This window comes from Lithobates pipiens, unplaced genomic scaffold (assembly GCF_037356315.1).
Source record: "Lithobates pipiens isolate NorthernLeopardFrog02 unplaced genomic scaffold, aLitPip1_a1.2 Scaffold_8, whole genome shotgun sequence".
In the NCBI taxonomy this organism is placed as follows: Eukaryota; Metazoa; Chordata; class Amphibia; order Anura; family Ranidae; genus Lithobates; species Lithobates pipiens.
Window position 1 is genome coordinate 485525425 of NW_027507903.1, and position 16002 is coordinate 485541426.

The window sequence follows — 16002 nt, forward strand, 5'->3', positions numbered from 1 at the left end:
AAGGATCTTTCACCTGGAGAAATCCGAGGAGGAGATTATCCCTGCTGGCAGGCATTTGCGTGAGCGTGTTTGATTTCCATAACCTAAGATCCAACGGTTCTAGTAAGCGGCACTAATTTATCACTTTATGAACAAGAGCAACGGATAAATACATTTTGTCTTTTTATCACCTTGCACCCCTTGGAGCACTATATGGACTTTGTGTTATCACAGATATGAACTTTATTAGCATTTTTATGGCAATCTATTGATTTCATATTTGATTTCATATTTAATTACCTCTCTCTCTCTCTCTCTCTCTTTATATATATATATATATATATATATATATATATATATATATATATATATATATATATAGTCAGGTCCATAAATATTGAGACATCGACACAATTCTAATATTTTTTGCTCTATACACCACCACAAGGGATTTGAAATTAAACAAACAAGATGTGCTTTAACTGCAGACTTGCAGCTTTAATTTAAGGGTATTTACATCCAAATCAGGTGAACGGTGTAGGAATTACAACAGTTTGTATATGTGCCTCCCACTTCCCTCCCGCTGGGAGAAGAAAATTGCCTGGCAGGAGGGATTCCCGCATTAACACTGTCTGTGTTGATGGGGGAATCTAGCAAATTTCTTTCCTGCAACCTGTGGTTACAGGAAAGAAATTTGCACCGTGTATGGCCAGCCTTAGTATGTATTCTATTTTTAAAGAGTAATTTATTGGTAAGTTTATTGAGAGAGCTGCATTTCATTGATTATTTTGTTACATTGAATGTACAGGGGTGTACATTTAGGAGCAGTATAATTTCATAATAATAACTAGTGTTTGTATTGTTATTACTATGCTGATGTTAGAAAATGTTATAAAAGTGTATGCTGTGATCATAGAACTCCTTTAACTAAATGTCCCTATTTGACATAAAACAAAGGTCATTCATTGGGTGACTGCACTCTGTAGATTAATAGGTTGAAGTTTATGTTAAGGCAGCACAAACAAACATATTCAGTACATCTCTGCAATACAAGCACATTTCCCCGTATCTTGTCGTTAAATGCACTGCAAGCACAGAAAAATACATATTGGTCCTCCCAGAAGGCCATCAAGTTCTTAACTTCTTGTAGTGAGCTGAAAATACTAAACTGAGTTCAGAGCAGGGGAAGGCTTGTTAAAGATTTTCTTAAATAAGTGACTGATCGCTAAGTTAAAAAATGAGATGCCTCTGTGTCAGTCCTGAACATCAACCTTCCTGATTTCATGGGCTTCATGTGTCCAAGGCCCAGCAAGCAGATCTTGTGAAATAATACATTGGAGAGTATGCAGTAGGCCTCGTAATTCAGCACTGTCACAGTGAAGTCACTTCTAGAGGTTTGTCCCAAGCGACTTCTGAAAGGTTGGAGGACCGCATTGTAGAACCAAAGGAGGTTTGGCGGGATGTTGATTTCTCTGCTAGCTCTTTCGGCTGTGGAAGATCATCTGCCGGGGAAACAACTTTACGCAGCCTCTGATGAAATTCATAAACAAGTCTCATTAAATGGGTCAATTTACTTAAGCTGTTTCTACCAATAGCTACTGAGCCAGAGCTGCTTATTTTGCGCTGCATTAACTGAAAAAAATACAGGAAGTAAATGTGCTCCTCATCATAGGTCATGTGATGGTATAGAGACAATCAAAGTAAAAGTGTTATGCTTTTTGGAAAGGACTGACAGAAACATTTTGGGAATAGTTCATTCACTTACCTTCCTGAAGGATCCGTTTGTCCTGATTATTGTATAAATTGCCCACAGAGGGATGCAGATCATGGAGGCAATAGCCAGGAGCCAGCCAATGGCGTAACCCCATGGTGGGTACACATATATGTTATTATACTTCAAGGGCATGTACTCGATTACAGCAAAAAGGAACGTCCCCTAAAAATAGAGAGGGAACCAATCAGAGGAGAGAGCACTGCATACCTCAGGGGTGGGATTAAATACCCACTTTGTGTACACTGTTTGCCTAAGGTTGTTAGTTAGTATTTTTAATAACCATGTGGGCATATTTACCAGTGTAATTAGTGTAGCCATGATTAACAAATATATCAAAAAACCAATATAAGGTGTATTTTACATTGACTGGCCACTTTATTAGATACCTATCGAGTATCTAATGAGACCTATTTTTCCTTCGTTAACCACTTAACCACTTCCCGACCAGCGCACGACGATGTACGTCGACAGAATGGCACGGGCAGGCATATTGGCGTACATGTACGTCCAATATTCGTTGCCGCCGTGCCATCGGGAGCGCGCCGCCGGCGACGCGCTCCCGCGCTGGTCGGGACCCCCGTGAGTCCGGTCGCGGGACCCGCGGACTCGATCGCCGCGGGCATCCCCGCGATCGTCTCACGGAGCGGCCGAATGGAGGAAATGCTGTATAAACAACATTTTTCCATTCTGCCTAGCAACTAGTGACGCTGATCTCTGCTCCATGTGATTGGAGCAGAGATCAGTGTACACTAAATGAAAGCCCAACCCCCCCACAGTTAGTAACACACCCCTAGGAACACTTAACCCCTACACTGCCACCCACTGGTTAACCCTTTCACTGCCAGTGTCATTTACACAGGAATCACTGCATTTATATAGCAGTGATTACTGTATAAATGACAATGGTCCCAAAAATGTGTCAAAAATGTCCGATGGGTCCCCCACAATGTCGCAGTCACAATAAAAATCGCAGATCGCCGCCATTACTAGTAAAAAAAAAAAAAAAAAAAAAAATTATGCTATAAAACTATCCCTATTTTGTAAACGCTATAACTTTTGCGCAAACCAATCAATAATCGCTTATTGCGATTTTTTTACCAAAAATATGTAGAAGAATACGTATCGGCCTAAACTGAGGGAAAAAAATGTTTTTTTATATATTTTTGGGGGATATTTATTATAACAAAAAGTAAAAAATAATGCGTTTTTTTCAAAATTATCGCTCTATTTTTGTTTATAGCGCAAAAAATAAAAACCGCAGGGGTTATAAAATACCACCAAAAGAAAGCTCTATTTGTGGGAAAAAAAGGACGTTAATTTTGTTTGGGAGCCACGTCGCACGACCGCGCAATTGTCAGTTAAAGCGACGCAGTGCCGAATCGCAAAAAGTGGTCTGGTCTTTGACCAGCAAATTGGTCCGGTCTGAAAGTGGTTAAGGACCACCGTATTGCCATTGTACGTCATCACAATTGCACAGGCAGGCACAAGCACGTAGATGTACGTGCCTGCCTTCCAGCGGGTGGGGGGTCCGATCGGATCCCCTCCCGCTGGATACGGCGGTCCAGTTCGCTCCAGGAGCGATCCGTGATGAGGGGATGGCCATTGGTTTCTGGCCACCCCCTCTGGATCGCTCCTGGCCAATGACAAGCTTCCTCCCACTGTGTATTGTTTACACAGGAAGGAGGAAGTGATGTCATTCTCCTCGGGGCGGTCTTTTTGACCGGACTACGAGGAGAAGACTAAAAGTAAGTGCACCAAAACACTACACTGACACATAGGTACACAAACCCCCCCCGATCCCCCCCCGATCGCCCCCCAATCCCCCCCGCCCCCCCCTCCCCCCCCAGTCACAGTGTCACTGATTGCATTGATCATTTCTTTACTGATCACTGCATTCAGTGTCAGTTGTAACAGTTAAAACTGTCAGGGCAGTTAGTGTTAGGTCCAGGGTAGCCCCCTATCACCCCCCAATAAAGATTTAACCCCCTGATTGCCCCTAGAGTTAACCCTTTCACCCCCTTTTGCCAGTGTCACTAAGCGAGAATTTTTCTAATCGCTGGATTAGTGTCGCTACTGTCGCTAGGTAGCTAGTTATTTTTTTAGGTTCACCGCCAGGTTTTTATATCGCTAGGTACCCCGATATACTACCCAATAATGGTTTTAACCCCCTGATTGCCCCTAGTTAACCCTTTCACCCCCTTTTGCCACTGTCACTAAGCGATCATTTTTCTGATCGCTGCATTAGTGTCGCTAGTGTCGCTAGGTAGCTAGTTATTTTTTTAGGTTCACCGCCAGGTTTTTATAGCGTTAGGTACCCCTATATACTACCCAATAATGGTTTTAACCCCCTGATTGCCCCTAGTTAACCCTTTCACCAGCTATCACAGTATAAGTGTCACTGGTGACGCTGGTTAGCCAGTTAGTTATTTAGGTTCCCCGTCAGGTTTTTATATAGCGCCAGGGACCCCCATATACTACCTAATAAAAATTTGAACCCCCTGATTGCCCCTAGTTAACCCTTTCACCACTGATCACCGTATAAGTGTTACGGGTGACTCTGGTTAGTTTGCTTTTTACAGCATCAGGGCACCCACCATTTATTACCCAATAAAGGTTTAACCCCCTGATCACCCGGCGGGTGATATCAATTAGGTTTTAGGGTCAGGGTCTGCGTCGCCCCAGGCAGCGCTAGGTTAGTGCCAGTACCGCTAACACCCACACGCAAAACATAAACCTCCCGTAGTGGTATAGAATCTGAACAGATCAATATCTGATCTGATCAGATCTATACTAGCGTCCCCAGCAGTTCAGGGTTCCAAAAAACGCATTGTTAGCGGGATCAGCCCAGATACCTGCTAGCACCTGCGTTTTGCCCCTCTGCCCAGCCCACCCAAGTGCAGTATCGATCGATCACTGTCACTTACAAAACACTAAACACATAACTGCAGCGATCGCAGAGTCAGGCCTGATCCCTGCGATCGCTAACAGTTTTTTTGGTAGCATTTTATATTTAAATCCGGAAGGCAGTGCTTAGTTTTCGGGGTCCCGTACGTGGCTAGGCTCCCAAAAAGTCCCCCACATGTGGTATCCCCATACTCGGGAGAAGCAGCAGAATTTATTTTGGGGTGTAATTTGACTTATGCCCATAGCATGTGTGAGCAATATATCATTTAGTGACAACTTTGTGCAAAAAAAAAAAAGTTTGTAATATTCCCGCAACTTGTGGCAAAATATAAAATATTCCATGGACTCAACATACCTCTCAGTAAATAGCTTGGGGTGTCTACTTTCCAAAATGGGGTCATTTTGGGGGGTTTTGTGCTATTTTGGCATTTTATGGCCTTCGAAACTGTGATAGGTAGTGAGGAGTGAAATCAAAAATTTGCACCCTTAGAAATCCTGAAGGTGGTGATTGGTTTTCGGGTGGCGTGCGCGACTAGACTCCCAAAAAGTCCCACACATGTGGTATCCCCATACTCGGGAGAAGTAGCGAAATATATTTTGGGGTGCAATTCCACATATAACCATGGCATGGGTGAGCAATATATCATTTAGTGACAACTTTTTGTAAAAAAAAAAAAAAAATTTAATTTTTTGTCATTATTCAATCCCTTGGGACAAAAAAAAAAATATTCAATGGTCTCAACATGGCCCTCAGCAAATAGCTTGGGGTGTCTACTTTCCAAAATGGGGTCATTTGGGGGGGGGGGGTTGTGCCATCTTGGCATTTTATGGCCTTCAAAACTGTGATAGGTAGTGGTAGGTAGTGAGGAGTAAAATAAAAAATGTATGCCCTTAGAAATCCTGAAGGCGGTGCTTGGATTTCGGGGTCCCGTACGCGGCTAGGCTCCCAAAAAGTCCCACACATGTGGTATCCCTGTACTCAAGAGAAGCAGCAGAATGTATTTTGGGGTGTCATTTCACATATGCCCATAGCATGTGTGAGCAATATATCATTTAGTGACAACTTTGTGCAATTTTATGGCCTTCGAAACTGTGATAGGTAGTGAGGAGTGAAATCAAAAATTTACACCCTTAGAAATCCTGAAGGTGGTGATTGGTTTTCGGGGTGCCGTGCGCGACTAGACTCCCAAAAAGTCCCACATATGTGGTATCCCCATACTCGGGAAAAGTAGCGGAATATATTTTGGGGTGCAATTCCACATATAACTATGGCATGTGTGAGCAATATATCATTTAGTGACAACTTTTTGTAAATTTTTATTTTTTTTTTGTCATTATTCAATCCCTTAAGACAAAAAAAATAAATATTCAATGGGCTCAACATACCCATCAGCAATTTCCTTGGGGTGTCTACTTTCCAAAATGGGGTAATTTGGGGGGGGGTTTGTACTGCCCTGCCATTTTAGCACCTCAAGAAATGAGATAGGCAGTCATAAATTAAAAGCTGTGTAAATTCCAGAAAATGTACTCTAGTTTGTAGACGCCATAACTTTTGCGCAAACCAAAAAATATACGCTTATTGACATTTTTTTTACTAAAGACATGTGGCTGAATAAATTTTGCCCTCAATGTATGACTAAAATTTAGTTTATTTGATTTTTCTTATAACAAAAAGAAGAAAATATCTTTTTTTTTCAAAATGTTTGCTCTTTTTCCATTTATATCGCAAAAAATAAAAATCGCAGAGGCAATCAAATACCATCAAAAGAAAGCTCTATTTGTGGGAAGAAAAGGACGCAAATTTCGTTTCGGTGCAATATTGCATGACCGCGCAATTACCAGTTAAAGCAGCGCAGTGCGAAATTGGAAAAAGACCTCTGGTCCTTAAGGTGTTTATTGGTCCGGGGCTGTAGTAGTTAAAATACAAATTTTTTTTTCTGCATGGATTCAAGAAGATGCTGGAAAAGTTCTTTAAGAGTACTCTATGTTTTGGGAGATGGGGCATGTTGTGTATTTTCTAAAATGTTCATTCTAAAAGTAAGGTCCATCTTGAAGAAGACTACATACCAGGCACATGGCCGGGCTCACTGCCATCCAGAAGATCTTCAGCAGGGGCCAGGGGCGATAGCCAATCATGTCCTGTATATTATCATAGAAGCGGTCTGCCCCTGCATCATCACATCAGGCATAATCAGAGAAAAAGGAAAAGGAGAAAGTGATATTGATTCAACTTTACTCAAGATGATATTAGGCTCAACTACTGTGTTATTTGTGATTACTTTCAGTATTTTCTGCCATGTAACTGTTCAACTCTCATTGACTCTTTGTGGGGACTACAATGGTTGCTATAACAATTAAAGCTGGTTAAAGTGTAATGAATTAAGCCTAACATTTCTTACAGGTGCCCCAGTTAAGTAGGAAAAAAGCTTAATTTCAAGCAATAAATATGCATATTTTCGAATTGTAAAATCTTCAGATTTTTGTGCAGTCAGTCCTCAATTCTACCACTGTTCCCCATAGCTCCTTTATCCAATAGTATGGGACTTCCTCTTTCTTAGCCTACTTTAATGTATCCCAATATATTACCTTGCGACCTGGCACATGCCTGAACTCTGTGTGTGAGTTAATAAACTCTTTTACCAGCCTCTCCCAGCGCCTGAAACTGACTGTAAAAGTCTATTGAATTAATTTTGGATAGTCCCACCAGGACTACTTTTGAGTAGGCAGGTCATGCATTTTTAGTTTGCCTGAAAAATATACTGGTTTGCAGGAGATGAGGACAATATCATGTAAAGGAGGATAACATATTTTGTAGTACATTTACATTTTTGTCATTTTTCAGTGCAAATTTTCAGAAAAATCTTTTTTTTTTTTTTTTTCATAGCAGTTTTTTCATCACTCTTGTGTATAATAACATTAGACAAAAACAGCAAAAATATATTTACAGGACAGACATTTTAGTAAAGAAAATACAATCCACAGATACAGTATCTCACAAAAGTGAGTACACCCCTCACATTTTTGTAAATATTTTATTATATCTTTTCATGTGACAACACTGAAGAAATGACACTTTGCTACAATGTAAAGTAGTGAGTGTACAGCTTGTATAACAGTGTAAATTTGCTGTCCCCTCAAAATAGCCACAGCCATTAATATTTCAAACCACTGGCAGCAAAAGTGAGTACACCCCTAAGTGAAAATGTCTAAACTGGGCCCAACGTGTCAATAGTTTGTGTGGCCACCATTATTTTCTAGCACTGCCCAAGCCCTCTTGGACATGGAGTTCACCAGAGCTTCACAGGTTGCTACTGGAGTCCTCTTCCACTCCATGATGACGTCATGGAGCTGGTGGATGTTAGAGACCTTGTGCTCCTCCACCTTCCGTTTGAGGATGCCCCACAGATACTCAATAGGGTTTAGGCCTGGAGACATTCTTGGTCAGTCCATAACCTTTACCCTCAGCTCCTTTAGAAAGGCAGTGGTCATCTTGGAGGTGTGTTTGAGGTCCTTATCATGTTGGAATACTGCCCTGCTGCCTAGTCTCCGAAGGGAGGGGACCATGCTCTGCTTCAGTCACAGTACATGTTGGCATTCATGGTTCCCTCAATGAACTGTAGCTCCCCAGTGCCGGAGATCTGCCATATAGTGTCATGGCATCGGATACTGTCCGCCCCGTACTGCGCATGCGCGGCACGGAGCAGAGGAAGCTTCGGAAAATCTCTGAAGATGAACGGCATGCGCAGTACACAGCGGACACTATCCGATGGGGGACTCTATATGATAGGACACCGGCAGCACTCATGCAGCCCCAGACCATGACACTCCCACCACCATGCATGACTGTAGGCAAGACACACTTGTCTTTGTACTCCTCACCTGGTTGCTGCCACACACGCTTGACACCATCTGAACCAAATAAGTTTATCTTGGTCTCATCAGACCTCAGAACATGGTTCCAGTAATCCATGTCCTTAGTCTGCTTGTCTTCAGCAAACTGTTTGCTGGCTTTCTTGTGCATTTATTGCCAGCGGTTTAGACATTAATGGCTGTGTGTTGAGTTATTTTGAGGGGACAGCAAATTGACATTGTTATACAAGCTGTACACTCACTACTTTACACTGTAGCAAAGTGTAATTTCTTCAGTATTGCCACATGAAAAGATATAATAAAATATTTACAAAAATGTGAGGGATGTATTCACTATTGTGAGATACTGTGCATTAGTGAGTTAGTGTCATATTCAATTTTATTTAAAAAGACAGAAAACAGACAATATGTACATTACCCCACTGTAACCAATAGGATTTAAGCATTTCTTTCAGCTGAGAAATTAGAACAAAGATGGATAATTGCTGATTGGGTGCTGTGGGTTTTGCCTATAGGTACATTATTAACCCAAAGACAGTAAATGATAATCACCATATACCCAGCCAATGCAGATACACTCAAATGTCCCCACAAAGAGAAGGCAGATTCCACTAGTGGCATAATAATCGAATAACTGGAAGATGTACATTCCTCCCTGCAGATTATAGAAAAGGCGGCTGGTTAAAAAAACTATGCATGAACAAATAACATTGTAACAGTCCACATTAAACATTTGCCTTTACAAAATAATTGAGATATATATATATATATATATATATATATATATATATATATATATATATATATATAAAATGTATGTATGTATATGTATAAGTAAATAAAAAAACTTGGTACCACCTACTTTAGGCTGCCAAATTAGTTTAGCATTCAGTAAATTCCAAATTGTTAAGACAGTCTAATGTCAGCAACGATCCCAACAACTGGTCACGATGTGATGTTGTGATATTGGTGTGATGTTGTAGTAAAAATCTGCATAGGTAAGAAATTAGAGTAACAAGTGGCCCTGTAAACACTATTCACCTTCAGCAAAAGTCCATTCAAAAATTGGTTTAGCTAAGTGAAAGTTGTCAGGTGCTGTTCAGGTATTCAGGCAGCTGTGCCACAGCTGCCTGAATCTCATATCCATACTATAGCTGTTTGTGTGGATGGGGGAAACTATTACTATTATATTTGAGAAAAAACTGAGCCACATATGGCAGCCTTCAGTTCTCATACAGCTTGCAGAGCAAACAGCCAAAAGTCAGATAGAAATGAAATCAGGGCATAAACAATCAGACAGACTAAAGCTGGATACACACTATACAATTTTCTGTAGATTTTTTTCCTTCAGATTTAAAGCGGAGGTCCACCCTAAAATGGACCTTCCGCTCATCGGAATCCTCCCCCCCTCCGGCGCCACAATTGGCACCTTTCAGGGGGGAGGGGGGTGCAGTTACCTGGATAATCCAGGTAACTGCACCCACTTCCGGGATAGCTCCCTGCGGAAAGGGGCGTAGATTACGCCCCTTTCCGCAAGTGCCCGCCCCCTTCCGCAAGTGCCCCGCTGCCTGCTGGGAAACACACAGATCCCAGAGGCAGCGGGGACCGTCCTTATTGTGCAGCGCGACTCATGCCTCTCCTTGGTTGCTGGCGTGGACTGCGCATGCTCAGTGGGGAATCCTCCATTTTTTCTTCTTCTATGGGCACAGCGTCCTGCACAATTGGCACCTTTCAGGGGGGAGGGGGGTGCAGATACCTGTACAGTACAGGTATCTGCACCCACTTCCGGCATAGATATCTGCAGAAGGTACTCCCCTTTCCGCAGAATCTACGCCCCTTTCCGAAGGTCCCCCGCTGTCTGCTGGGAAACACACGGATCCCAGAGACAGCGGGGACCATCCTTATTGAGCACCGCGACTCACGCATGCGCAGTAGGGAACCGGGAAATGAAGCCGAAAGGCTCCATTTCCTGATTCCCATACCCAAGATGGCGGCGGCAGCACCCGAGTACCGATCTAGAGATCGGCTTCGGGTGCCGACATCGCGGGCGCGCTGGACAGGTAAGTGTCACTATTTTAAAAGTCAGCAGCTGCAGTATTTGTAGCTGCTGGCTTTTAAAAAAAAAAAAAAAACGCGGAGTCCCGGCGGACTCCCGCTTTAACAAAACCATATACTATGAGGTCAAACTTTAAAGGGGAGGGTCAGCTGAAACTATTTTTTTTTAAAGTCAGCAGCTACAAACACTGTAGTTGATGACTTTTAATAAGCAGACTTACCTGTCCAGGGCGCCCGCGATGTCGACCGCCCAATGCCAACCCTTCCCTTGGCTCTCGGGTCCCGGCATTGCCCTTCTATCTAAGGGAAACAGGCAGTGGAGCTTCACTGCCTGTTTAATGCTGCAAACGCGAGAGTCGCACATTGCTTTGTGAATGGGGCGTGCTGTGTTCTGGGACACACAGTTCCCAGAACACACAGAGCCCCATTACCCAGAAGACAACACGAGGAGGAGAGAAGACTGAAGATCACGCGGAGTAGGAAGAGGCAGATCAAGATGATTTGCCTAGCAACAGGCATTTCTGTTAAGTTTAAAAAAATAAATTTTCATTTTTTTTTTCAGATTTTTTACAACATTTTAATGTAGTTTTGTTTTTCAGGGTGGCCCTCCACTTTAAGAGTTTCAATTTGTATGCAGTCAGGCAGGACCTTGCACTACATGATTTTGGTAAATCTAAAGGAAATCAGACAACAAAAGTTGTATAGTGTGTATGGGGTCTAACTTGTTTGTCTCGCTGATTCTGAATGTCACGCAGTCTCCTTAAGCACTTCCCTGACTAGGACAGGTATGCGCTGCAGAGACCTTAGCTGCAGCAACAACCCGCAGATGGAAAAATTAAGTCTAATCATTACAGCTGGGCAGTGTATGCTAACATTTTGTGAAGTCTCCCTTGCCAGTGCTAACTTACACTTTATCTCTACTAACTTACCTGAGTCACAATTAACAGGCCCAACAAGAAGCAGATGATGGACGTAGCCAGAATCAGCAGCTCTCTCCGGTAGCCCTTGCGCAGAACAGTTGGGTACATATCGGTGATGGACAAGCACAGTGCTTCCATGTAAACGAACTGTACAAAAACCAGGAAGGAAAGTTACCTCAAAAAGTTTGAAGAAAAAAAAGAGTGAAGCAAATTTACGAAACAAAACCCTCTTAACCCATTCTAGAAAATGTGCATGTTTATGAATGGTGTTGACTAAACACATACTTTTCGGTTGTTTGGTTTATAGTCAGATTGGGCAATGTCATAGTCATACCTGGCTGTCCAGACCAAGCAGGATAATCATGATAAAAAAGAGGCAAGACCAGAGCTGTGAGACGGGCATCATAGTCACAGCCTTAGGGTATGCAATAAAAGCCAATCCGGGTCCTGGGGGCAGAGACACAAAATTGCAATCTCAGGGTATCTAATAAAGTCAACAGAACACAGTGCCTAGTTCATAATTAAAAGCAGCCTGATTGTTTTCCAGTTCATATAAAAATGACTTGGAAATGTAGGGTGTTAAAACGAAGTTTCAAATGAGAGAAACTGGTGAAAAAAAAAAAAGGAAATCATTTTATTTTGATAGGTAGTGTGTCAGTGTAATGCTATGTACACACGATCGGATATTCCAACAACAAAACCGTGGATTTTTTTCCAATAGATGTTGGCTCAAACTTGTCATGCATACACACGGTCACACAAATGTTGGCGGAAATTCCGAACGTCAAACACACAGTGACGTACAACACGTACAATGTACTGAGAAAAATGAAGTTCAATAGCCAGTGCGGCTGTTCTGCTTGATTCCGAGCATGCATGGACTTTTGTGCATCGGAATTGTGTACACACGCTCAGAATTTCCGCCAACAATTCTTCTTGTTGGAAAATTTGAGAACCTGCTCTCAAACAGTTGTCGGAAATTCCGACAGCAAATGTCCGATGGAGCATACACACGGTCGGAATTCCCAACAACAAGCTCGTTGTTGTTGGAAAATCCTATCGTGTGTATGGCCCATAGCACTTCCAGGTATTCATTACCTCTAATAAGAAATCACAATGCTTCACCTCACAATGCCTTCATCTGCTTTTCTTTCCTGAAATGTGAAGCTCCTGATCTAGGTCCCCCCAACACCATAGCACTCTCAATTAGGCTTTGCAATCCCATATTAAATATATCAATGCCAATATCTGATAAATGGACCAAATCTTTCCTGAATAAACCAGGTATAAAACCTTCAAGTTCTAGATGGCGAAATGACAAACTACCCAGAGAAACTAGCCGTCTCCTAATTCTATCCACATAGAACAAGCTTCCACAAGGGGACCAAAGAAGCCGAGGGACCATCTCTGAAAAGGCTAAGGTAGTACTACCCAGAAACAGTAATTTAATGGCACAAATATCCTTTTTTATCTCACAAAGAAGTTTCCAAGTCCCAACCTTACCAATGTCATTTCCCCTCAAGTGAATGACCAGGACCTTAGGAGACGGCCAAATGGAAGTTAAATAAATTAAATGGCCTCTAAGATTACACCATCTCAACCCACGAACACCCGACCATAAAACTGTAAAGTCATTAACATCCAGACCTAAATTACTTTAATAAGTCCTAGAAGAAGCCTGCTTACCAGCCCAGAAAATGTAGGAGTGGCCTACGATCCAAATTATACCATTAGCTGGATCTAAAACAAGATCATAATGTTAACAATTCAGGGTGAACATAAATTCTGTATCTATTGCTAGTCCACCTACCAACCTTTTTTGACCTTGCGGAGGGAAACCCAGCAGATTGGCAGCTGTAGCTGCCCCAATCCTAAATGAGTGAGATGATAATTTAAAACCAGATAGGTTACGTTTTTTAAGGCAAGAGGCTAGAACAGCAGAAAATTGGTATCTGGTTAGTGGAGACAAGTCCTGGTGGATAAAAAAAGGAACTTTCAAAAGAGGGAAGTACTGACATAAAATTAGCCACATTCAACACTGGGCATATCACAGGATTGGGGGATCTGGCCAGCGGTACCCACTGACCCTTACCCAAACCAAAAATCTTCGATCTACAAACAAACAAGCGTAGGCCATCGGGGACCAGTGCTATATGCCTGAACAGAAGATAAGCAGAGGATGCCTTTTTTCCGAGCCGTAAGCTCACCAATTCTCAGAGCACCAAAAAAGGTAACTGAAAACGCTGCCCTAAAAAGCAAAGTTTCAAAATTAGAAAAACAGACATTCTCCAATTCTGTCAAAAGGTTAGCTAGCAATCCAACTGAAATAGGCCGATGGCTATCCTTAAGCGGAAAAGGTTTTCGGAAACCTTTCAGAACTTGGCAGATTTGGAAGAAAGATGTCAAAGCTGGTCAGTCAGAAAATTTCAGAAAAAATGATACTCCTACCAAGATCTTGCTAACCGAGGCAGGACGAAGACCAGATTCAATCAGAGAAGAGACAAAAGCCATAGATACATAACCATCTATATCTAACACATCAATATCCTTACTTGAGCAGAAAGAACACCATCTGGACCAGGCTAACTCATACTCCCGCCACGTCTTCTGCATTACTGAATTCCGGAGGTGAGTAGCTAATAGTCCCAGATCAAGCCCCAGAGGAAATCTGGGCAGGGGGTGCCGCTCTGATCCGCTGAAGGAGCCAGCTCCTGGATTCTCTTGAATTGTGAACGAGACAAAGCGTCAGCTAGATCATTCTCTAAACCAGGTATGTAACGTGCTTTCAACCAAATATTGAAACAATGCAATACAAAAAAAACGTAACAGCTTAACTACCATTTCCGATCTAGATGCCAGCGTATTGATAGCAAAAAGCACACCATTGTTATCCGTATGCACTAACACCCTACGATTCCTAAAATGTTCTTTCCATATCACGATAGAAACTAACACTGGAAATAGTTCAAGGAGGACTATATTCTGCAAAACATCCTGATGGGGCCAGCTGGAGTGCCACTCGGAAGCACACCAATGGCCATCCCGAAAAGCTCCAAAACCGGATGAACCTGCGGCATTCGTAAAGAAATGTAACTGAAAGTTGACCGTAAAAGATTGCTGCCAAACCGTGGATCCATTCAAATTTGCCAAAAGGGAATCCCAAATTTTTTAATCTTCTCTGATATTTGCAGAGATGCAAACAGGGAGTATGGGTTCTTTAAACCACAACGCCTGGAAAAAATTCTGGCTACTGGAATGATTCTAGCTGCGAAAGTAAAAAGGCCCAACAGGGATTGTACTTCCTACAAAAACACCTTGCGTTTGGCAATGAACAAGGAAATCATCAATCTCATACGGTGCAACTTCTCTTCAGGGAGTCTAAACTCCATTAGTTTTGAGTTAATGGTAATACCCAAAAATTCAAAGGTAGAAGATGGAAAAACTGTTTTCTCATGGGCGATGGGAATACCAAAAGAATCGCACATAATAAAAAATGCATCCAGCGACTTAGAACATAACGGAGAGTCTGCTGGGCCAACGAACAAAAAATCATCAAGATAATGCAGAAAGCCTCCTTCAGGTAAGTATTGTGATAAAACCCAATGTAAAAATTTAGAAAAAGCCTCGAAATAAAAACATGATAAAGAAAAGCCCATTGGCAGGCATTTATCTAAATAAAAACGTCTTTGAAAATGAAAACCAAGAGAATTAAAGCCTTGAAGATGAACTGGAAGCAGACGAAAGGCAGATTTGACGTCCGCCTTTGCCAACAATGCTCCCTGTCTGAAATGACGCAATAGCACAAGTGCTTCATCAAAAGATGCGTAAGAGACAGGAGCCATAATATCAGCGACCTCATCATTAAGTGAAGCATCTGCCGGGTATGATAAGTGGTGAATGGGTCTGAAAGTCCCTTGTTCCTTCTTGGGAACAATACCCAAGGGAGAAAGGCGAAAATTAGCAAAAGGTGGATGGATGAAAGGGCCAGCTACTCGGCCTTCTGAAATTTCCTTGTCTATCTTCTTTTGTACAATACCAGGATGTATCCTAGCAGAACGCAAGTTCTTAACTAAAACGCATCCTGTACCAGTAAAGAAAGGGACTAAAAAACCTTCTGTAAACCCATCAGTTAGCGTCCGGGCCATCGTGCGGTCTGGATAGCGATCTAGCCAAGGCTGCATGCTTGGCAATCTTACTGGTGTCATGGCCTTTCCCACTCGCCTTCCTAGGTAAAGGCGTGGCGGAAGATGCTATTGACTTCCGAAAACACCTGTTGGTGGGGTGGGCACCATTGCAGTAAGAGCACTCGTGCCTATATCTGCAATTCGAGAAGAATTTACATAGCCCTTCGTTGAAGGCGAAACAGCAGCCTTTACGAAAAGTATTCTGCTGAGCCACCACCCATGGTGCAAACTGAGGCTTCTGTGGCAACATGAGGTTCAGCCACGAACCCACATCCTTGCATCCCGATTGTAAAGTTGGATGAACTGCCAACCTTTG

The 16002-nt window shown here is 42.4% G+C and overlaps 1 protein-coding gene across 1 annotated transcript in view; it reads right to left on the reverse strand.

Annotated features, from left to right (window-relative positions):
* Positions 1-465: 465 nt before the first annotated feature.
* Positions 466-16002, reverse strand: part of LOC143960385 (sodium- and chloride-dependent betaine transporter-like) — a 165087-nt gene continuing 149550 nt past the window's right edge. The window contains exons 10-15 of the mRNA XM_077468957.1: positions 11837-11949; positions 11512-11649; positions 9080-9182; positions 6725-6825; positions 1745-1915; positions 466-1509 (exon numbers count right to left, since the gene is read on the reverse strand). Coding sequence (XP_077325083.1) covers positions 1351-1509; positions 1745-1915; positions 6725-6825; positions 9080-9182; positions 11512-11649; positions 11837-11949 — 785 coding nt within the window. The 3' untranslated portion in view covers positions 466-1350. The remainder of the gene's footprint in view (positions 1510-1744; positions 1916-6724; positions 6826-9079; positions 9183-11511; positions 11650-11836; positions 11950-16002) is intronic.